This window comes from Paroedura picta, chromosome 5, assembly GCF_049243985.1.
Source record: "Paroedura picta isolate Pp20150507F chromosome 5, Ppicta_v3.0, whole genome shotgun sequence".
Classification (NCBI taxonomy): domain Eukaryota; kingdom Metazoa; phylum Chordata; class Lepidosauria; order Squamata; family Gekkonidae; genus Paroedura; species Paroedura picta.
Window position 1 is genome coordinate 17,195,087 of NC_135373.1, and position 22,975 is coordinate 17,218,061.

The window sequence follows — 22,975 nt, forward strand, 5'->3', positions numbered from 1 at the left end:
GTTCCACAGAGCTGTAAACTGGGCCTGAGTACACCAAGAAAGATGAGAGAACAAACATTTCCTTCTTAGGGAGCCTGCAGCGGACCCTGCAATAAGCGGATGCAGCCACATCCTGAAATTGAAAGGTTTAATGTCTCTACTTCACCAGCAGAGGGACCCAGTGCTACTCAGTGAGTCGAAGTTGGGAGATGGAATCGCCAGCATTGAGATATTTATATGCCCAACTTTCTCCCCATTCTTTAGTCCTATTTCTGCGTGGCTCCTCCTTTGTACATATTTTAAATAAGAAGCGAGGATATAAGTGCTAACAAGGGCTCATGGGAATTGCAGTCCATGGACATCTGGAGAGCTACAGTTTGGCCACCCCTGCTAGGGTTTGAAGGCCATTCAGAGATGGCTTGCCATGGTCCACCTCTGCCTCACCACCTTGTTTTTCCTTGAAGGTCCCTCCACCAACCCTACTTACCTTTCAAGATCGAACAAAATTTGAGGCCACCAGCACCTTCAGGGCCAACAATGTTTCATTCAAGGTGTAAATTTCCATGTTCATGCATCGCTCCTCAGGCACAATTAAAATGGATCCCCTTCATTACGCTGTGTACAGATTTACTGCTCACCCTCTGCCTGTATGTGTGCACTTGTCATTCCTATTTCATTGTGTCTGAGGAACTGTGCGTGTACAAGAAAGCTCACACCTTGAATACAAAGTTGGTCTTTAAGGTGCCCCTGGACTTAGTTCTACTGCTTCAGATTGACATGGCGACTCACCTGAAACTCAGATCTAACAAGAGCAGACTAACCCGGCCTATCCAGTTGAGGATCAAGATGGTCTAGAACAGGGGTGGCCAACAATGGCTCTCTAGATGACGATGGACTACAATTTCCATGAGCCCTAGCTGGCAGGGACTCATGGGAATTGTAGTGCACGGCCATCTGGAGAGACAGTTTGGCCACTTCTGGTCTAAGAGGTCTTAAATTGTGGGGTAGGCCCAAGATGAAAGGGCGCACAGACACCGTTGGTGCCTCTGGTTTTGCTCCTGGGGTATCAACTTTGCTCCATCCATCTCCTCTCAGTCCCTGATGTTGGTTCTCCATGTCAGGGCGACTCCATTTTCAGCACCTTTGAGGTTCACAGAGAGACATCAGCCCAGGAGGCTGAGGCTCTGTGGGTGCATCTGCCTTAATCGTAGACCGGAAAAGGTTTCGTTCTTTTGAGAGGATAAAGGTCAGCATAGATGTTCCTTGGTCATTACACGGTGTTGGAAAGGCTGGGGCTTTCTAGCACGACATGTGCCTGGCATGCAGAAGGGCCGTGCAATCCACGGCATCACCAGTTTAAAGGGCCAGGGTGTAGGCAACTCCAAAGACCCTGGACTCCAGGGCCTGGAGAGTGGCTGCCAGTCTGAGTAGGCAACTGACCTTGGTGGACTGAGTAGACCAGGGGTAGTCAAACTACGGCCCTCCAGATGTCCATGGACTACAATTCCCAGGAGCCCCCTGCCAGCGAACGCTGGCAGGGGGCTCCTGGGAATTGTAGTCCATGGACATCTGGAGGGCCGCAGTTTCCCTACCCCTGGAGTAGACAATTTCATTATAAGGCTGCTTCCTGTGTATGGGGGGGTGGGGGGGGTGGCCCTATTAAGAAAGGAGGATAAAAAAATGGCTCTTAGTTTCAGCTTGTTTTATTCACTCTAGTTATTAACTATGTTGTTTTTCTCTGTTTCGCACAGAGGTTGTTGTCTTTTTCTTTCTGGAATACTTACATTTTAAGCAATCCTCTGAACAGTTTCCAACTGACTAACGATCTATAAATACTGCGCCTTGCCCCCAGTTCCAAGTTCTTATTGCACGCAGAGGTACCGAAGCAGCCCCTGAGGGAAACTGTAGCCTGCTTCCCCAATCAGTGTAGCCCAGGCCAAGCCTTTCAGGGCGGGGATCCCCAAAGCGGTGGGTTCGAATCCGCCCATGCAGGATTGAGGCCGAAGTCGCAGGGTTGTTGCTTTTAATTGGTCATCAAAATATTTTTACTGCAACGAATGAATAGGTCTCCAGCTCGGCTCCTGTGGCAAGGGATCGCAAAGCTGGCCGTGGAACTCCTCCTCGCAGTTTCCGCGGAGAATGCAAACTGCCCTTGCACGAAACTTGCGTCCTCTCCTCTCTCTCTCCCCGCAGAGAGAGAGAGAGAGGCTCTTTTCGCTTATCGTGCTCCCTCGGGCGGCCCCGATCCCTCCCTTCCCCGCTTGCATTTCTGGGCACGGCGAGGAGGTTGGAGGAGAGGCGAGGGGAGGGACCGGGCTGGGGGAAGAGGAGGAGGAGACCGGCAGTGGGGAGGGATCCGGAAAATGCAGGCGGCTTCCTGCCTCCCGTCCCCTCCCCGGTCCAACCCCTCCCCGAAAGCAACAGGAAACCCCGCCAGCCAGCCCAGCCCGCCCGCCTAGCCCAGCCCGCCGCGTCCCGGGCCCGCGGAAGGCTCGATCCAGCCCGCCAGGTGAGCCCAGCCCGCCATCCGCCCCGCGCGTTCCGACGGAGGCGAGCGGACCGTGGGAATGCTGCGCGGAGGGAGGGAGGGAGGGAAGGTTCCCCACGGCGGGCGTTTGCGCGAGAGGAGCGCGGCTCGGGCGCCTCCGCCTTCGGCCGCGGTGTGGGTCGGCGCTGGCGGCCCGGAGCCGAGCTGCGTCGGAACCCGAGATCGGGCCGGCACCTGTGTCCCGGCGCCCCTGGAGCGGCGCCGGCGGGGCAAAAAACTCGCAGCCCCGCGCAGCGATGCGCAAAAACGCATCCCTCCCCCCCTTGCTTTAGTTCCCCAGCACAGTTCCGGGGGAGGCGGGGGCAATGGTTCCGGAAGGCTTGTCTGCAGCCTACGTCGCCTTGGGGAGAATCGCGCTCTGCACATGCTCTTCTGGGCCGTTCTCGGCTTGAGCACTGCCGTTGGGGCGCCCGGTCTGCAGGCGGTTCGCTCTCTAGCTTGAGGATCCGATTTGGAAGGCTCAAAAAAAGGGGATGGATTCAGATTTCTGACGAACCGGGGGAGGCGCCTTGAAATTCGGGGGATTATGGTCACAGAGAACTGGGGGGGGGGGGAGGGGGGTGATGGGGGCAACAACCTTAAGCAGTGAATGGAATCATAACCTTCACAGGGGTTTGAGGGATAAGACAATGGGGTTTTCTTGGTTGGCCACAGGGGTTCCCAACCTGGTTGTTGTACTGACCCTCCCCAGGTCCTAATCTACCTCTATGGTGATAGACCCACTTGAAAGAAGGGGGGAAACCGGGGCTAGGCCTGAATGGAGAAAACTGTGGAGATCAGTTTTACAGGCCTTATTTGGGGGTCAGGGGAACCCCATGGTGGGAAACTCTGAGCTATGGCACATGAGAGTTTGTTTCCGTGTTCAAAATCAGGGAGAGTGTCTGTATTTTGAAAGGTGGGTGAATCCACGGTATTGAATTTGGGGCTCCGTGGTGAAATTTAATGTACCGAATGTCCTCTTGACCTGTTCCCCCCCCCACACCTCCCCACAACAGTTTGGTTTTTTCCTCCTGGTGGGGAAGCCTCATCTTGGCCAGGATCCTGGATAGATGGACCGGAACAAATCTTGGGTGTTGATTTTATGCATTTGTGTGTCAACTCTGCCATCAGAGGTGTATGTGAATGCGGAATAAACATCCTTCAGAGCACTAAGCCGTACATCTAGATCTGGGGTAGTCAAACTGCGCCCCCCCCAGATGTCCATGGACTACAATTCCCATGAGCCCCTGGCAGGGGGCTCATGGGAATTGTAGTCCATGGACATCTGGGGGGGCACAGTTTGACTACCCCAGATCTAGAGACAGTGTGAACACTCTCTGTGTATATGTGTGTGTGTGAGTGAGGCTAACTTTCTCTTTCAAACTTCCCCCGTAACTTGAAAACAGGGAGGCAAAACTTTTTAGAAAAAAACTGAGAGACAAGTGACAGGCATCTGACTTGTGGGTCACCTGAAATCCTCTCCCATGGGGGCGTTTTTTGGAATACAGGACTGACTGGTCGGCCTTACCTAGGACTGACCTGGGACCTGGCGCCCCCTGCAGGCCGTGTCTGTCCCTTTGCCACCTTCCTATTCTCTCCTCGCTTAAGCTGCCCGCAGAGACGGTTTTTGCATGCCAGACATTCTTCCGGCCACGGAGGCCGAAGCTGCATCTTGGGACTGTGAGGTCAATCCTGGAGCGCATGCCAGGCGCGGGGTGGTTTGTGGAACCGCTCCAAGGAGATCCCAGCCTCAAATCAGCCTCTGTCATCACCTTGGCCTGCCCCTCTGCCTCTGGTCTGCCCCACTCGAAAAATGAGCCTCGGCCGGAGCTGTGCTGCCCTTCCTTTCTCCGTTGGTCTGGTGCACATTTGATGACCCGTCAGATTAATAGTTGGTGTGAAGCAGTAGATGTGCGACCGACCACCGCCCGAGGGTAAATCCTGGCATCCAGGGGTGGGAGGGAAATCGGCAGGGGGCAAAACAGGCCTCCCGTTGGAATAATAAGCTCCTTGTTTCTGCAGAGGGTTGTTATTGGAGCGGGTGTGGAAGGAAGACTAGAATTTGCAAAGACCTTGGGGTGTGTGCATGAGCAGTGTGCTGTATGTGCAGAGATGAGGCATTTCTTTCCGTGATATCCCTGGCACAGAGGGCCAGGCTACACACAGTCAGAACAGGCGCGTGGATTTTTGCCTCCTGTGGAAATGCGTGTCAGCTGCATGGCTACACAGGAGATGTTTCCGTGCGGGAGAAAGTCAGGAGAAGAGCTGCTGGCATTTGTGAAGTAGGTCCCAGGTTGAATCCCGAGCATCCTCAGGTAAAGGATCTCAGTTCTCAGGTGGTTAGGAAAGATCTTTCTTTCTGTGCTTGGGAATGATCAGTCAGAGCAGGAAATACTGGGCTAGATCATCTATTGTTCCGCCTTGGTCTGAGGTGTCTTCTTAGGTTCCATTTCAGGGGAAGGACAGTGGCTCAGGGGCAGAGCATCTGCTAGGCCTGCAGAAGGCCCCAGGTTTGGTCCCCGGTGTTTCGGATAGTGGGGCTTGGGGAAGAACCTCTACTGATTAGAGTAGGCCTTAAAATATGGAGTCAGACTGCTGGTCCCCAAGCCCCATCATACTTGTTCCTGATGACCTCTATAAATGACACCCAGGCCTAGAAGAAGAAGAGTTGGTACTTGTATGCCACTTTTCTCTACCCAAAGGAGTTGCAAAGCGGCTTACAGTCGCCTTCCCTTTCCTCTCCCTACAACAGACACCCTGTGAGGGAGGTGAGGCTGAGGGAGTCCTGATATTACTGCTTGGTCAGAACAGCTCTGTCAGGACAGTAACTAGTCCAAGGTCACCCAGCTGGCTGCATGTGGAGGAGTGGAGAATGTAACCCGGCTCACCAGATTAGAAGTTGGTGCTCCTAACCACTACACTAAACTGCACCAAGAAAGGCGTGCAAATTAAGGTCACAGGCAATGGATTACATCTGCATAAAACTGAATAAAACAAGAGCAGGGAAGTGAACAGCATGCTTCATTTCTTTTTAAACTGGCCATATAGCAACTATGCCAGGGATAGTCAAACTGCGGCCCTCCAGATGTCCATGGACCACAATTCCCAGGAGCCCCTGCCAGCATTCGCTGGCAGGGGGCTCCTGGGAATTGTAGTCCATGGACATCTGGAGGGCCGCAGTTTGACTACCCCTGAACTATGCTCTTAGAAGAGGCTTTCCCTCCTACACATGAACGCATGAATCTTCCTTGAATCAGACCATCGTGCCAAGCAGAGGCTCTGCCACTGAGCTCCAGCCCCACTTCCTGGCTCTCCAGGGTCTCAGGCGGAGGTCTTTCCCATCATGTCCTGCCTGGTGCTTCTAACAGGAGATGCCAGGATTGGACCTGGGACCTTCTGCATGCCAAGCGGAGGCTCTGCCCCTGAGCCCCTGAGCCCTGGCCTTTGCTTGTGTATGGGAGAAGGGGGGAATGTCTTCCAAGGTGGCCTGTGCAGTATTTCTTCGACAAGCAGCGTGAGATGGCTAAAGAGGCCCTGCCCCAAGGAGCATGCAGTCCAGGTTGCAACAGGGAGGTCACCAACAAAGGAAAGTGAGAGAACGAAAGGCAGCAGGTTTCAAACGGGGAGGGGGGGGGTCCCTGCAGGAAATGGCAGCGTGTCTGGGCCTCTGCCTATCCCTCAGTGTGCGAGGGCTTGCAGAAAGAAGGGCACCGAGACAGAATTATCCTCCGGGATGTATCCGTGGAGCTGGGTCCCCAGGGGATGCACGATGCTGGCTTGTTGGAGTCGAAAGTCCCTGACAACCATATAGGATGATCATTCACGTGTCCACCGAGTGTCCCAAGGGTCGTGTGAGGTGACCTGGGATGGCTTCTTTGGACCTTTGCCCAGGGCTCTGTTTTCTCCTTCCTCTTGTCCATTTGGATGACCTCTAAGATTTAAGCAAGAAAGCAAAAACAGAAGCTGGGAAGTGAATGCTGATCTGGATAGGGGCGGGGAGTAGCAGGGCAGGCGTGCCTCCTGGGCCCACCAGTGCATTTCTAGAAGTTGGACACAAGCCCTTTAAAGCCGCTTGGTTGGTCTCTTGTAGGTTTGCTTTCCTCCTGCTACAACCACTGATGAGAGAGCGTACCTGCTTAGGAGGGTGGACTCTGGGTATTCTGACTGAGGTCCTTTTCCTTTCCAAACCCCGCCCTCCTCCTTGGGTCCCCGGCCCCCAAAATGTCCAGGTACTTCCAGAATCAGAGCTCGCCACCATAGTCTCTGTGCCTTGGAAAATCTGGGTTTGCTCCTGGGGGAGGGAGGTGGGGTGGTCGATCCGATGTGAGCTCGGTCTGAAGGAAATGGCTTGATGGACCTAGAACCGACTGTACCTGTGCAACCCTCTCCCCTATTTCAGCCTGTGTGAGGGCTCTCCTCTCCTACAAAACTTTTCCTGCTCCCAACAGCTGGAAGAGGAATTGCAGGCAGATGTCCAAAGGGCAGGAGAAATGCAGCCGGAAGCAGGAGTGCCCACTGGCATGTGAATGACTGGAAGGGGGGAGGGGAGGGAAGGATTCGGGGACTGGCTGGGTGAGTAAAGGGGGTTTCTCCCAAAGACAGAGGTGGGTGGGGTGGTCCTCCCCAGGGGTCGAAGTCGGAGTTAGTGGGAGACGCAACAACATGAGAGCTCGAGAATCTGCACCCAATCTGTAATTGGAGTGCGGAAGGCATACACCAAGGTTGGAGATTTCAAAGCTATGAGGCTCAGTGGAACCTCCCATGTTCAGAAGATCCTCAGGGCTCACCACAGCCTGCCTTTTGCTTCATAAGGACATGAGAGAAGCCATGTTGGATTAGCCCAGCAACTCACCCAGTCAAACGCTCTGTGTCATGCAGTGGCCCAAACCCAGGGGCCATAAGGAGGCCCACTAGTGGGGCAGAAGCCCTCCCACTGTTGCCCTCCCCCAGGTAAAGAGACAGAACATCACTGCCGAAGACATAAGAACATAAGAGAAGCCATGTTGGATCAGGCCCATGGTCCCTCCAGGCCAACACTTGGTGTCACACAGTGGCCAAAACTCCAGGGGCCATCAGGAGATCCACCAGCAAGGCTTGAATCCCTCCCACTGTTGATCCCCCCAAGCCCCAAGAAGGCAGAGCACTCCTGGTTTCCATCTATCTCTTCTGGCTCTGCTCCAGATGTTTCTCCAATGCCCTCTTGTAGCCGCAACCAATTTCAGCAGCAGTGAATTCCATGACTTAATGACTCTTTGAGTGAAGAAGGTCTTCTTTTGATCTGTTCTAAGCTTGCTTCTCATTCATTTCTTGGAATAGAACTTCTGTCTCTACCTCATCTCCCCCAGGCATATCTTTATAAACTTCCATCATGTCACCCCCTCTGTCGCCATTTCTCCAAACGAAAAAGCCCAAACATATTTAAGCTTTTGTGAGCCACCTTGGTGTCGTGGTTAAGACTGGCAGCCTCTAATCTGGAGAACCAGGTTCGATTCCCCACTCCTCTTCCACATGCAGCCAGTCCCGGTGGTTCTTCTTGCAGCCATGCATTTGTGCGTCTCCCTTTGCTCTGTGACTGGTGCTTGTGCTTGCAGACGCCCGCACGCGCGTGGCTGCACTTGTGTCACTTCCTACTGCAGGAAGTCAGTGCTGTCTGTAGATATTTAGCTGGTTGCTCCTTTGTTTCAGAAACTCGGCTGAGTGGAGATCCCCCTTTTGTCCAGAAAGGAAGACAAAAAAGGGGAAACGCAGGTGCTCTGGCCCGGGGCTCTTCTCTTCCTCAGCCTGCAGGTGTTTGGGAGGAAGGGCTGTGACATCACTTCCTGTTTGGCCTCTCGGTAGGGAGGGAAACTACGAGGAAGTTGTGTGGCTGGCTTGTCCTGGTTCTGAACCTGAGAAGGGAGATCTTGTATATTCATGAATGAATGGTGTCAGCCACTGGCACAACTGCTCCCTGCCGTCCGTCACCTGCATTTGTTTTTCTGGCCTCTGTCGCCCCGCCCTGTCCCCATTTGGGCTCGCTGAATAATGGGGTTGTCGTTTTTTGCTTATCCCTTGCGCATCTCATGCATAAAATGACCCTGTCATGTAAGCTCCCCATTGATTTTTCATGGACGAAGGAGGGGCGTGGGTTTCTCACCGCCACACCCGGGAAAACGTCACGCCTGCCCATTTCTCTCGCAACCTCGACGGTTCAGTCTGTGTGACGTACAACGTGAGATGTGGGATGGAGAGCTTTGACAGATGATCCCGGTTCCTTCTCCTGCATTGATGCGCCAAATACAGAATCTCCGCTGCGACAACAGCATGTCAGGAAGGAATTCCATGCAAGTGCATCTTCTCACCATCTGGAGATGTGATGTCGGGGCACCTGTTGGATTTCTGCCTATTTCATAGCCGTGTTGGAGGAACAGGGAACAGGGAACAGGGAGGGAGGCGTTCCTTGGGCGGAAGTTACGCTGGCTAAACTCTCTGGTTGTGCCTTGTTGTTCTCTATGTTTACTTGATTTATCGTCTTGACAGGACTCAAGGAGGATTAGAGGATGTTACATAGAGCAGTCAGAGATAATAAAGCAACTAGGGTTGTACGGTTCGGTGCGGATCGGCCGCCTTGGTGATCACCAAATCCCAAAGCGGTGCATAGGAAGTCAGGGCCGTGGCGTGGAGAGGAGGGGTGGTGGCGGCGTGCCACAGCTCTGGCCATCTTGGGCTTCGGTGATCGCCGATGCAGCCGAACCATGCTGAACAGTGCATACAGCAAGTTAGCCGAGGCAAGCTGTACTGTGAACCATACAGAAAGTGGGTTATAAAGTGAAGGTGTTGCAGTAAAAGCTGGGGATGCCTTCAGTAATAATTCCCGTGGTCTGTTATTAGCCGAGCGACTTTGGGCTAGTCCCAGTTCCCTTCGACCAGAGCAGTTCTCTCAGAGCTCTCCCAGCCCCACCTACCTCACAGAGTCTCTGTTGTAGGGAAAGGTGTTTGCAAGTCGCTTTGGGACTCCTTCGGGTTGTGAAAAGCGGGGTTTTAAAAAAAATACTCTTCTTCTATTAATCATCTTTGCCAACCTGACCATTAAAGTGACTAGTCCTCATAAACATTTACCGGCATGGGCCTCTCCGTCAATATTTCTGTTGGCTGCTTGCGAGCGGAGAAAGGGTGCAGTCTCCTGGAATCCATCCCCACTCATCACAGGGGGGTGAGCCTGGTTTGAATATGCCATGAAAGGACCTTTTAATTTGATGCCAAGTGCATTGTTGTTATTCTCCCACTAGAGGGCCTGCAGGAGCAAAAACAGGCGCTGAGGAGCAGTTTGCATTGTTCCCCAGTAGGGGGCTCCAAAGAGCAACCCCCTCAGCATCCATCCATTGGCTCTGATACCCTATTGGTTTTTGGTGCAACGAATTTCTGGGATTAGGTTCAGATTTGCTTAAGCTCCTACCTAATGGGAGGGGGATAACATGTATTTGTATTTAGGGGGGCAAAGGGCCATTTGGTTTGTCCCTGGAACCCTGTGAGTCATTGCAGCCCCCCCCCCGGGATACATATCCCCCCCCATGAAACGCAGGTCCCCACCCTGCCTGCCCTCACGCCAGTCCGTTGGCGCAGTGCCCTCTGTGAGTCAGCCGTCTGCAGGGAGTGCCGATTGCTAGCCTGCTTGCGCCGTTCTGTGAAGCTTCTTTGTAGGTGACAGAGAGGCAGCATTCATGCCCCCGCGATACCTCTACCTTGGTTAGGAATTTCTGAGTAATTGGGGAAAGAGAGAACGGTGGGGAAGTGGGGGGGGGGGAGCCAGTCTTGCTAGCTTGAATGCTTCTCTATGTGAAAGAAAACTGAGCTCTGGAAAAGCTGAGCTGGCCTCTTGCAAACTGAGCAATCTTTGATTCCTACTAGAGGGGGGCCAACCCAGAATTCCCCCCTGCTCTTATCTTCTCTGCTGGAGATTAAATTTTAGCAGCCCCCCCCCCCCCCGGCCTCTGCTTGGATCTGCCCAACATAGTATACCTGTGTCTGAACCGTCACATTGCAGGCTGTGTGGCCACATTTCTGCCACGTGACAAGCCAGAGATCAGGGAGGAGAGTCTGGACTTCTTTTATGTCTTCTTTCTTTTACAAAAGAGCTGTGCGGGTGGAGGGTGGAAAGAACCCACTTGAGTCCCCCCTAACTTATAGAGACCCCATGGAGCAGGGGTAGTCAAACTGCGGCCCTCCAGATGTCCATGGACTACAATTCCCAGGAGCCCCCTGCCAGCGTTCGCTGGCAGGGGGCTCCTGGGAATTGTAGTCCATGGACATCTGGAGGGCCACAGTTTGACTACCCCTGCCATGGAGTTTTCAAGACAAGAGACCTTCGTTGGTGGGTTTGCCGTCACCGGCCTCTGTGTAGCAGCCCTGCACTTTCTTGGAGGTCTCAAATCCAGGGCCGACCAGGGTCGGGCGCTTCGTCATCCAAAGCGGCCTTTCGCACCTGAAGCAGCTAGCGCGAATGCTGGCAGGGGCTCCTGGGAATTGTAGTCCATCGACATCTGGAGGGCCGCAGTTTGACTACCCCTGAATTCTAGCTTGACTTCCTGATGAAGAATTAACCTTCAGTTTGCAGTTAGGCCTGGCCAGACTGGCTGCCACTGGACTGCTGGTGGCTCCTCTTGTTCTGTCCATAGGCATGCACTTCCACACGGGGGGGGGGAGGAGGCTTGATAACCCCATTCAAGGGTTTTGGCAACGTGCTCTCCATCTGCACCTTGCTGACCTTTAGGCCGATCGTTCCCCAGTGCGGGAGGAAGATCTGGGAATGCCAGTTTGGAATCCCCACTCCATGCCCTACCTTGCAGGGCCGTTGTGAGGTTAAGACTGAAGAGAAGAGCATGGCATGAGCTGCGTTGGGTAGCCTGCTGGGGAGAAAAGGGCGAGGGCACACCTGAAATAAATAAACTCTCCAGAGGATCCAATGGAAAGTTAATTTTGGGGGAAAGACGATCCTGAGAAGTCGCGGGGAGGATTTCCAAAAGGGAGGCTGGGCAGGAGCCCAGCAGTGAACTGTCCCTTTGGGTGTCATCTGCAGGTGTATGTGAAGACAGACCTTTTGGACCCCTTGACCCTGCCCCTGGGGACCCCTCCCCAGCGGGGAAGATGGAGTTGGAGGAAGCCTACAACGGAGTGAGTAATGGGGGCGTGGGTGGGCTTGAAAGTGGTTTGAAGGGAACGTTCCCCAAATCGGAGCCCTGAAATTCCTTTCGACATTCCAAGGGGTGCAAATTCATATTATAAATATATAAGTGTCCAGGATGGGCAAAGGGCCCATCTGTGGCCTCGCTCTGAAACACCCTGCTTTGGTCAGCTGGTGATGGTGAAAAGACTTTGGAATGGGAGGCTGGCTGGCACTCAAAAGGCAAGGGAAAGAGACCAGCTAACTCGTTGCAATGCCCGGGTTGTGTCTGTCACTTTGGGGGGGACTGCACTCATGCGTCCCTGTCCTCCCATCCTTGCTAGAACCCGGTGCCTGGCACCCAGAGTGGGTCGGTGATAGCAATCATCGGGGCAGAAGATGAAGACTTTGAGAACGATATCGAACTGGTAAGTCCGGGTCGGGAGGGGACGGGAAGAGGGGCGGAGGCGGGGGGGAGATTGGTGGGGTGGGGCGAGAGCTGAGCAAAGGAGGAGGGCAGGCCTCCGAGGCTGTTGAAGAAGGTGGGCTGACCCATTGTCTTCGATGCCTCCCCACCAGGTCCCGAACCCGGACACTCAGAGCAGCTTGTTTCAGAGCTTGGAGATCCTGAAGAAACATCCTGCCTACCTGATGGTCTTCCTGCAGCATGTGGTGCTCCAGTTTGACTCCAGCCCTGCGGTGAGGCATGCACAAGATGCGCATTGGGCATGTGGTTGGCCCAGCCCTGCTGGCTGGCCCTCTAAATCAGGGGTAGTCAAACTGTGGCCTTCCAGATGTCCATGGACTACAATTCCCATAAGCCCCTGCCAGCGAATGTGTTTGTCGACATTCTGTATCCAATTCAAGACTTGATAAACCTCTATCACGTGAGTGGCTGAGCTGTGGCAGGGGCTCATGGGAATTGTAGTAGCCATAATTCAGCCACCCCTGCTTATCATGTCCACCTTAGTTGTCTCTTTTCTAGACCCTTCATCCATTCCTTATAGGGAAGGGTCTCCAGCCCTCCAAGTCTCTTGATTGCCCTTCTGTGTGTTTTGTCCATCTCCCCACACGTGCACTGGGTGTCTCTTTGTCCCCCATCACCTCCATTTCTGGTTTTGAGGGTTGCCTGGGGTTAGGGGCCTGCCACATCGATCGGACACAGGGAGGGTCCGCAGGGGACATGACCTCCGAGGCCTTGACCTCCTCTTCCATGTTAGCTTTGGGAGGTTCACAGGCCCCAATTCTCTCGACCTTTGCTGCAGCTCTGCTACCTCCATGTGGACCTGATCCGGCACCTGAGCCCCAAGGAAGGGAAGAAGCAGTTTGTGGAGTTCTGCCACACCTTCTTGGATAAAGCAGGGGTGAGTTTGCCCCGAAGGGGTTCTTCCTGTCTTTTTCTTTTGGGAACTTCGCGCAAACTTGGTTGGCTTTTCCACCCCGGGCTTCGTTCTGCTCAGAAGCCCCCAGCACCCAAGTCACTAAGCAGGGGGAAGCAGGGCCTCGGATGATGATGCATAATAAGGTAAAATTACTGTGGTTTTTGTTCTTGGAAGAAATGTTTATTTAGAGAGAGAGAGAAAAAGAGAAATATGCATGCCAGAGCTGCTGTTTGAAGAATCCAACTGGCATTTGACAATGCATATCTTGTTCTTTTGTGTTAGCTTAATATCATATACCACCTGCATTTCCCCCAGAGTTAGCATATATCGCAGTAGCCAAAGTGTGGCTCTCCAGATGTCCATGAACTGCAGTTCCCATTTCCATGCTGCTGGCAGGGGCTCATGGGAATTGTAGTCCATCTGGAAAGCCACAGTTAAGACCATCCCTGGGATAAACAGCCTAACAATTATTTATTTTCATCTTAATTTCTGCTGTTCAATGTCATCTCATATTGGACTCCATTTTCTTCTGAATTCCAATGTTGATTCATTGGAATTCTGCATCTACTGTGTAAGTTTGGTCACTGTCCCACGTCTCGTCTGCTTATTTAACCAGCCTCTCATGTCTGGTAAGAATTCTTTTTTGTGTATTGATGTATAAAGGATCCAAGCAACAGTTACCAACAAGCTCATTAGGTAAAATGATTTTATTACTTGTTTTTTTTTAAAGAATACCAGAAAAAAAATTCCCAGAGTGTTTCATCCTCCAAAAAGGCCCCTTCAAGAGAATCAAGAGTTAGAAGGGGCCATGCAAGCCATCTAGTCCAACCCCCTGCTCAACGCAGGATCAGCCCAAAGCATCCAAGAGCATCCTAAAGCATCCAAGAGAATCTGCCATGTTTAATAACACAATAATATTACTGAATGTATACAGTTACTGGAATTAAAGCCTGTTGTAGCTGTAAATACAGGGGGCACTAGCATGGGGGGGAGGTTGGAGACAGACATATAGGCAGGGAGAAAGACAAACAGGCATGCAGACAGACAGACAGACAAACAGCCTTCCCTCCTCCCCCCGGCATTCCCTGCCACTTTAAAATGGTGCAGCGGCCTGGAGCTGGCTCCCTGATCCAGTGATTGGGCCAAAGTCCTGAGTGGGCATGGTCCGTCTAGGGCAGGGGCCAATTCACGCATCCCAATTGGGCCCTGCCTCTGACAGGCCACGCCCAGTCTCCACCCACCCCTTAAGCTGTTATTTTAGCAGCAAAGTGCTGTTAAAGATGGTTAAAATCACACATGTATTATGATGATGTCATCCGTTCAGTCGTGTCCGACTCTTGGTGATTCTATAGGAAATTCTTTGCCATGGCATCCCTGTTTCTAACCCTGTTTCGGCTTTGATTGTATCGAGCCAGTGGATCCTTTGGCGACCACGTTTCCTTTTGCTGCTGACCATGCCGATCATTAATGATTTTTCTAGCGAGTTTGATCGTATGATGTGTCCAAACCCCTGACCCAAAATACACAGAAGTGATAGAGCATTGGGAATTTTGGGTGGTATTTTTTAAAAATACTGAGTAATAAAATAATTAGCCTTGGCCCTGTTTTTTCCGGATGTTCAGTTCAGGCTCTTTTCAGACTCTTGTTTTCAGTTGGCGCCTAAACCACTTTGTGTGCGTGGTGGTCCGCTTTAAACAGGCTCTGTGGGTGAATTCGGCCAAGGATCAGCAAAGCCCTCCTGAAAGTTTGCAAGCTGGGCTCCTGCCTCTGCACCTCGGGGATAGACTGCTGCCGAAAAGGGAGGCTCCATGGAGCCAGCAGCCATTTCTTCCTCTCTGTCCTGGGAAAGCTTTTTCAGTTCATGCTCGGTGGTGTCAGCGATCTCTCTTAATCCTTTCCCCCCTCTCTCTGCAGTTGCTGCGGGTCCCTGTCCCAACCTCTGTGCAGTTTGAGCTGGGTAAGCACTAATGGGAAGAATGCCGTAATGGGGGTGGGGGTGGGAGTGGGAGAACAGGAAGGCTGGCCCAGAAGCAACTTTTGTGTTCTTCACACTAATGCATTTTGCAACTGGAATAAGTTGTGCAAATGAACGATTGTTCCCGTATTCTGCTTAATTTAGCTTCTGGCTTTCTCGGAGACATGCAGGCACTTTCTAAGAAAGCTCATGGGAGAGGGAAGTCACGCAGGGCCGCCTGGCCTTCTGCACTTCTGCACAAATGCAGAATTCGGCACTGGCCTCTTCACTGCATTCATTTCATTATTTTTTTAAAAATAAAATTTGGGGGCCCTACGGCCAGTGTGCCCTCAGTGTTTTCCCCCTACTGAACATAGCCGTTCACATCCTGAGCAAAACAGAACTGCTGTCATTTCAAAAGGGGGAAATGGGCAGTGCCAGACCCTGCGTCGCTCCAGGCTGCTGCTGAGCAGGGCTTCCGGTGTTCATGAGCAGCAACTCACCCAAATGGCTTTGAGGGGACGCCACTTGTGGCGACATGTTTCCTGGTGATCATTCAAAGCCAACCGGCTGGGGGAAACTGTGCATTTTGATTATGCTGGTGCATCATTCCTCTGGGTCGAGAATCGACTCTCCTCCTCACAAGGAGAACGCATTCTGCAGTTTAGCAGGGGTAGTCAAACTGAGGCCCTCCAGATGTCCATGGACTACAATTCCCATGAGCCCCTGCCAGCATCCGCTGGCAGGGGCTCATGGGAATTGTAGTCCATGGACATCTGGAGGGCTACAGTTTGACTACCCCTGGAATCGTGGCAAATTTGTTCAGTGACTGGAATTACTCCACGGTGCAGAATCCAGTTTTCCTTTGCACAGAATTTGGATTGACTTCTGCAGGCAAGCTGCAGGGGTCCTGTAGAACTCGGAACGTTTGCGTTTTGTGGTTCACCCTTTTCTCACTTAGCTTTTTATGGTTTTTATTCCGCAAAAACGGTTGACAGAGTTCCATCCGCAAACAACGGTTTTGAAGCAGAACGTCAGGCACCTGCCGTGAGCCGTAGGCAGCAGGGTTGGGTGCTTTGGCGCTACATCGCAGGGGAGGCGCAGGCATCGACTGAGCATGTGTAAGCTTTCAAGAGTTAGCGCTCCTTTTGAGGAGCCATAACTCTTGAAAGCTCATTCATCCCCCGAAAATCTTGTTGGCTGTAAATCTAACTGTTGTCCCTGCAATTGCCGATTCTTCGCCCAGCATCTTCCCCTGGGCTGGTCTGCTCCTGGGGGGAGAAGGACGAACCATTTGTGGGCTGGGCTACGTTGGTTGCTGAGTCATCGTGTTTTGGGCTGGGGAGCAATTGGCTGGAGGCTTCCACGGAGAGCGGGCAGCTAGCTATCAAAGTTTCTGCCGCAATGAATGGGGTCAGTCTCCCAGGGGGTGGGAGATGCCTCTGTTTTTATTCAGCTTCCTTTCTGGGTGGGTCTTTTTATCCAGCGGCTGTCCCTCACCCCACTTCTCCGTCTGAGCCAGTAGCTCCCCCACCCCGACAGCTTTCCCCACCAGCTGCTGGGGGGGGGGGAACTGCACCCAGCTGGTAGAATTGTGCAAAAGGCTGGAAGTTTAAAGGACTTGGGAGATTGGCAGGGGTGGAGGTGGGGGAAGAGCCTCCTCTCCCTCCCTGCTCCTCTGTCCAAGAGATTAGGTCATCTTGGAGCCCAAGACCAGGCTGGGCCTTCATGGTGCCACAGGGAGGGAGCAAGTTTGCATTCTGACAGTGCCATCTTGTGGCCTTGATGGGTAATGGCAGCGCCCTCTGTGGGCCCTTTTTTTTTTCCTTTGGGGGTGATGAAACCGGGTCATATCCTGCCACTGTTTCCTGTGAAAGAGAGAACTGTGTGTCTTGCTATGTACTTTGGGGTGGGGGAGAAGCAGGTATAAAGCCACTGATACAGGACAGGAGTGTACTTAAAAAACAAACAGACCTACCTCTTGGGTTTGTTGTGAATGTTACCCGAATCTTGTGGCTGGGGTATGAAGCTGCGTTTTGCAGACAAACAGGTTTTTCTGAAATGAGGGGGAGAGCTCTGAAGCCCCCCCCCCATCTCTGTACATCGTGCGCTGTCATCCCTCTGAGATGGCACACTTTTCTTCCCTTTATTTCAGGGGTAGTCAAACTGCGGCCCTCCAGATGTCCATGGACTACAATTCCCAGGAGCCCCTGCCAGCATTCGCTGGCAGGGGCTCCTGGGAATTGTAGTCCATGGACATCTGGAGGGCCGCAGTTTGACTACCGCTGCTTTATTTATTAATTCATTTTTACTCTGCCTTACCCCCACCCCAGTGCCTTACGTAGTTCTCCTCCATGTTATCTTCACAACACTCCTGTGAGGTAGGCTAGGTTGAGAGTATATTACTGTCCCCGAAGGACTGGTGAACAACAGAAGAGGAAGCAAAATAACCCAACCTGTGTATACAAGCTTTGAGGTTGAGCAGCAGAATATGCTAGCTGTTAAAATACCAATATTTATTACTATTCATGTGCACATTTAAGAATTGCACAGATCCAATATATATTGACGAATGGATAAAGGGATCTAATACAAAGGATCAAATGCATTTCAGCCCCTCTTGGGGTCTTCCTCAGCGGTCTGATATTAAATTCATCATCACTAATATAATGTTGTCGTAGGGACTATAAGGTGGTAAAAAGGATTTAAAGAAGAGGCTCCTACTATCATAAAAGGCCTCTAGATAGCTCTCTCTAGGAGCCTCCTGGGCAAAAGTTTTATTTTCCAAAATTCGGAATTCTGACACAGCAGGCAACGGTACAGCTGACACAAAATGGCTGCCACAGGAGGAGGGGCCAGCCTTGAAATGGTTGCCACAGTTCAGTCACACAGGGCCAAACCTTGTGCTGAGATGGCAGCCATTTTAAAAAATCTGCGCAGCCAATCAAATCTTCAATAGTAAATCCGAAGCTTTGTGGGGCGTGGCAGGTTGATGATTCTGACAGGGTAGGTTGGTCGTGGCAACAGAGCAGCTGCCAGAAAATGGATGCTACAGGAGGCATGGCCAGCCCTGAAATGGTTGCCATAGTGTCACTTCAGTTACATAGTGTCGATCTGTGTGCTGAGGCGGCAGCCATTAAAAAAAACTGCACAGCCAATCAAATCTTCAGTAGTCCATCAGAAGCCTAAAAATGCTTGGCAGGTGCCAGAAAAGGTGTCAGTTGGCAGCACACTTAGGAATTGTGCCCTTTGGCCTGAGGTTGTCTTAAGATGCTGAAATGGTGTGCGTGGGCTGGAATGGAAGTGGTGCTGGCAGGATGGCTGGGAGTTTCCCCATCTCGTGACTCTGTGTGCGATTCCTGTGCTGGACGTCTCCCGCTTGGGACGGCTGTGGAGTTCCCTTGCCAACTTTGAGTTCTCAGCTGTTCTGTCGGATGAAGCCCCTAAATTAATTCAGCACCGTGGAGCTGGGAAAAAGCATAGAAGAGGGAAACAATGATGATTATGGGCCGGAGTACCTTCCTTCGGAGGAAGGAAGGAAGAGCCTGGGACTTTTAAAAGCGGAATGAGACAGAATCATGGAGGAAAGCTCTGTCAGTGCCTACCAGCCATGGTGATGAAAGAGAACCTCCAGGTTTAGAGGCAGTCAACCTCTGAATCCCAATTCTAAGAGGTAACATCAAGGGAAGGCCTCTGTTGTCTATCTAGCAGGGCTCTTCTTAGGTTTTTAGGAAGGTCTTGGCCTCTCTGCTCAGTTGTTGGCCATCCAGAGGAACTGGTTGGCCACTGTGTGAGATGGGAGGCTGGACTGGATAGACCCCTGGTCTGATCCAGGAGGGCTTTTCTGATGTTCTTATGAAGGCCTTGGCCTCTCTGCACTGTTGTTGGACTTCTAGATGAACTGGCTGGCCACTGTGTGATCCAGGATATTGGAGCAGATGGGCCTTCCTTCCATTTCCCCCTACATTCCCTGTCTAGCAGCATCTCTCCAAAACCTCAGGCCAAAGCTTCTTCTTACCCCATGACTTGAGGTCCCTAGAAACCAATGAGTCCACAATATGGACGGGGACCTCATGAAACAGAAATAGCAGAGATTCTCTTCTTCATCAGGTGAGAGGGAGCCCTGTGCCAGCAAACGCCAGCTCTGTTTTTGATTCCAACTTGAGATGTTGGTGTTAACCTTTGAAGCCCTCAATGGTCTGGGGCCGTCATACCTATGGGACTCCCTCTCCCATTACAACCCTGCTCCTGCATGCTTCCTTCAGTCAGCGTCTAAGAGCTTCTTGCCGGCCCCAGGGTGACTTGGGTAGCTGTCTCCAGGGGAAGGGCCTTCTCAGTTGTGGCTCTAGCCCACTACCATGTGGAATGTATTCTTGGATGACACCCATGCCTTGCTGGACTTGTTTAGTTTATGCAGGGTGTGCAAAACTGAATTGTTTAGGCTTGCCTTTGGAGGGTAACTTTTAATGTTTGGGCTGCTTGAATGGTGGAGTGGCGGCATAATCCTTATCCATTGTTGTTCCTCTATATATTTATGAAACAGCGTAGGGGGTGGGACGTGTCCGGCTGTCCAAGTTGGAATAGGGTGCAGCCAGCTTTGCCCTGATTGGCCCTGCCCCTGCGGCTCCTGCCCTCCGGCCCTGGACCCTATCCTCTTTGCTCTCAGACGCCTCAGTGTCTGAAGCCAGCAGCTGGTAAGGGGAGTGGGCCCTGGGCAAAGGTTCGTGGTGGAGGGCTTGCTAATGGAGGCCTCTTGGCCTGCTAAGCAGGGCCTGCTAACAAGGGCCTTTTGGCCTGCTAGGTTGGGCCTGCTGATGAGGGCCTCCTGTTCTGCTGACTGCCTGCTAAGGAGCTCTGTCTCGGCCCTGCTAATGAGCTGCCCAACCCCCGCCCACCCCACTTGAGTTGGCCACCTTAAGCTGCCTGGCCAGGGGAGGGGACCCTTTCAGGGCCCGTTCTTAGGAACGGGCTTTGAAGCTAGTAGTAGTAGTAGTAGTAGTAGTAGTAGTAGTAGTAGTAGTAGTAGTAGTAGTAATAATGTTTTATATACCGTTCCTCCCTGCAGAGCAGAATTGGAACAGTTCACATAAATTATAGAATATATAAAATAACTATAAAATTACAGTTAATCTATTAATTAAAATATTAATTAATTAAAATACCATTAAAACCAGTTCATGCTCCATACTACAATACACATATAACAATCATCATAAATTAAAATTACAATTGATTAGTATTCCAGTTGCGAGCGCTCCTTCTCTCTCTAGTGAGAGGGCGGGATATAAATCCAAGGGATGTTGGACTGATTATTTCTGGCCTGGCGGAAGAGCTCTGTTTTGCGGTCTCTGGAGCACTGTCTGGAGACCCACAGGGCCCTGACCTCTCTGGGGAGAGCGCTCCACCAGGCCAGGGTCAGTGCTGAAAAATTTAGTCTCTTCGGGGCCAGGGATAACCACATATGTTAATATTTTATATTTCTTACTGGTTTGCACGTTTTTTGACCTTATTGGTTTTAACATTGTAAACTGGCACAAGACCCTTTAGGCGAGTGGCAACTATAAAATTCGAGTAAATAAGTTGCTGGGGCCAGCTGCTGTTAAGCCAGTGGCGTCTGTTGCCCCTCTTGGCCAGGGATGGGGCTCAAGCATCTTTCCTCGGCCGTGCCACGTTGCACAAGACTGCTGAGGAAGGGCCCTGTCAAAACAGTCTCCAGATCCCCCGACCCCTTTCAAGCCAGGCCGGCCGGCCGATGCTTATGTTTACCGCACAGGCCGGCTGCCAGGAAAGCAGCGAGGGCGGGCAGCAGCTGTTGAGGCTTATTCTGAATTTTCATGGTTCCCCCATCCCAATATAGCAACGGGAATTCTTCCCCAGACTTTAGGGATGGGAACCATGAAAGGGAAGGCAGAAAGCGGAGGGTTTGGAAAAGTTCCTGGGATGCTCTTGCGGTCAGGCCGGGAGAGGGCGTTGGCCCAGGGAAGCCGGCGGCAGGAGAGAATCTGGATCGGGCTCTTTGGGGAGAGCGGCAGTTCGGCTCTGGGTTAGGAAATGAAGCTCCGAGTGTCGAATTTGGCAGTATTCTGCTGATCCTGGTGGTCCCTTTTGGAAAGACCCAGAACAATTTCTGGTTTGGGGGAAGAGACCATCAGAGGTGGTTTGCCAACCCCTGCCTCTATACTGCAACCTTAGACTCCCTTGGCAGTTTGGGGGACCTTGCTGCCAGCTATAGAAGGTTTTTTGGGGTGGGTGGTGGTTCTACCGTGCCACTTCATTTGCCCTCGGATGCCTGCCCCACCCATCCGGCTGGACATACCCTCGATTTGATCTTTGGTGAAGGGGTAGCAGTGGGTCTGGGGACAAGAAATCTCATTCCATGGTTAGACCACCATGCCCTGAAGGCCCAGTTGAGGATGCCCCCTCCTCCCCATTTGGGCGATGGGCGGATTTTAGGCCACCCATTGAGACTTATGGAATCCAAAGGATTCCTGAATGCTCTGCAGGACCCAATGCCCTCCGGCAACTTGTCGATGGCCCTAGCGGAGGACTGGCTTTTAGATCTGTCATCAGCATTTGACATTTTTGACCGCAAGTTGTTGACCCAGCTCTAACTCCTGATGGACGGACCCCCCCCCCCGGAAAGATTTGCCAGATGTTTGGAAGCTGTGTCTGGGTGGCTCAGGAAGAGTCACCTGAAACTCAGCCCCTCCAAGATGGAGGTCCTGTGGCTGGGTAGAAGGGGGCAGGACCAGGAAGCGCGCCTCCCCTGCCAGGATATGGGTGCAGTTTATGGCTATGCCTGTGGCCAGGAGTTTGGGGTGATCTTTGATGCCTCCCTTTCTGTGGAGGCTCAGATCATGAAAGTATCCCAAGCAGCGTTTTTGCATCTGTGCCAGGCTAAGCTACTAGCGCCCTACCTGTCTTCAGACCACCTGGTCACGGTGATCCATGCAACGGTCACTTCCAGGTTAGACTTCTGTAACTGGCTTTACACTGGCTTTCCCTTGTCTCTGACCTGGAAATTACAGCTGGTGCAAAATGCAGCTGCTAGGGTTCCTCACGAGGTCATCTTGGAGGTCCCATGTTCAGCCTATGCTGAGGCAGCTGCATTGGTTGCCGATCAGCTTCCAGATCAGGTTCAAGGTTTGGTTCTGGCCTGTAAGGCCATCCATGTCCTGGACCCCACTTTTTTTAGGGACCGCTTGTCTTATGTCCCTTGCAGAGCTCTTTGCTCTGCAGGTAGGAATCTGCTTGTTGTCTCCAGTCTCCGGGAGGTACACCTGGCCTCGACCTGGTGGAATGAGCTCCCAGAACAGCTGAGGGCCCTGATGGAGCTATCAGCATTCCTCAGGGCCTGCAAAATGGAGCTCTTCCACCAGGCATTTGGTTGAGGCCAGGCTAGGAAGAACGGCTCCCTCCTCATATATAGGCCTGGGGTGGCCTGTGTGGCCTATTCTCATCTGAAATCATCTCCTGGGTGGCTGTCAACTAGGTGAATGGGGATTGGGGTGGAAGTGTGGATGTCCTGCAGGCTGAGTTTTGTTGCCATCTGGATTGTTGTATGTGGTGTTTTATGTGGGGGGTTTAGACTTTTTTAGACTTTTGTGTAAACTGCCACGAGCCGGCTAGACGTGGTCGTGGTGGTCAACAAATACAAATATATCTATGAGCCTTGTCAGGTTCCATCCAGATTCCCTTTTCTCCTGCCTGCCTGCAGACCGGACCCGGCCGGATCTCCTTACCGACGATGTGCAGCGGAAATTCCTGCTGGAGATCCAGGTGTCCCAAGAACCAGAGATCTCCCGCCAGCTGGAGGACTTCAGGTTGGGGCTCCGGGGGTCTTTCGGCACCGAGCAGAGGGGTGTCGGGAGGAGAGGGCTGGAGCAAAGGAGCAGTGAGGTTTGAGACCGCTTCAGGGAAGCTGTCGGCCATGTTGGCCCTGATCCTGCACCCAAAGGGCCCTGGACTTGGGGCTGAAGAGGTGTCCCCACCAA

General features: G+C 52.3%; 1 protein-coding gene across 5 annotated transcripts in view; it reads left to right on the plus strand.

Annotated features, from left to right (window-relative positions):
• The first annotated feature begins 2,103 nt into the window (after positions 1-2,103).
• Positions 2,104-22,975, plus strand: part of ARHGEF1 (Rho guanine nucleotide exchange factor 1) — a 53,126-nt gene continuing 32,254 nt past the window's right edge. For all 5 annotated transcript variants that reach the window (XM_077336702.1, XM_077336704.1, XM_077336707.1 and 2 more), the window contains exons 1-7: positions 2,104-2,488; positions 11,562-11,656; positions 11,990-12,073; positions 12,225-12,344; positions 12,911-13,009; positions 14,942-14,984; positions 22,699-22,804. In XM_077336702.1, coding sequence (XP_077192817.1) covers positions 2,119-2,488; positions 11,562-11,656; positions 11,990-12,073; positions 12,225-12,344; positions 12,911-13,009; positions 14,942-14,984; positions 22,699-22,804 — 917 coding nt within the window. In that variant the 5' untranslated portion in view covers positions 2,104-2,118. The remainder of the gene's footprint in view (positions 2,489-11,561; positions 11,657-11,989; positions 12,074-12,224; positions 12,345-12,910; positions 13,010-14,941; positions 14,985-22,698; positions 22,805-22,975) is intronic.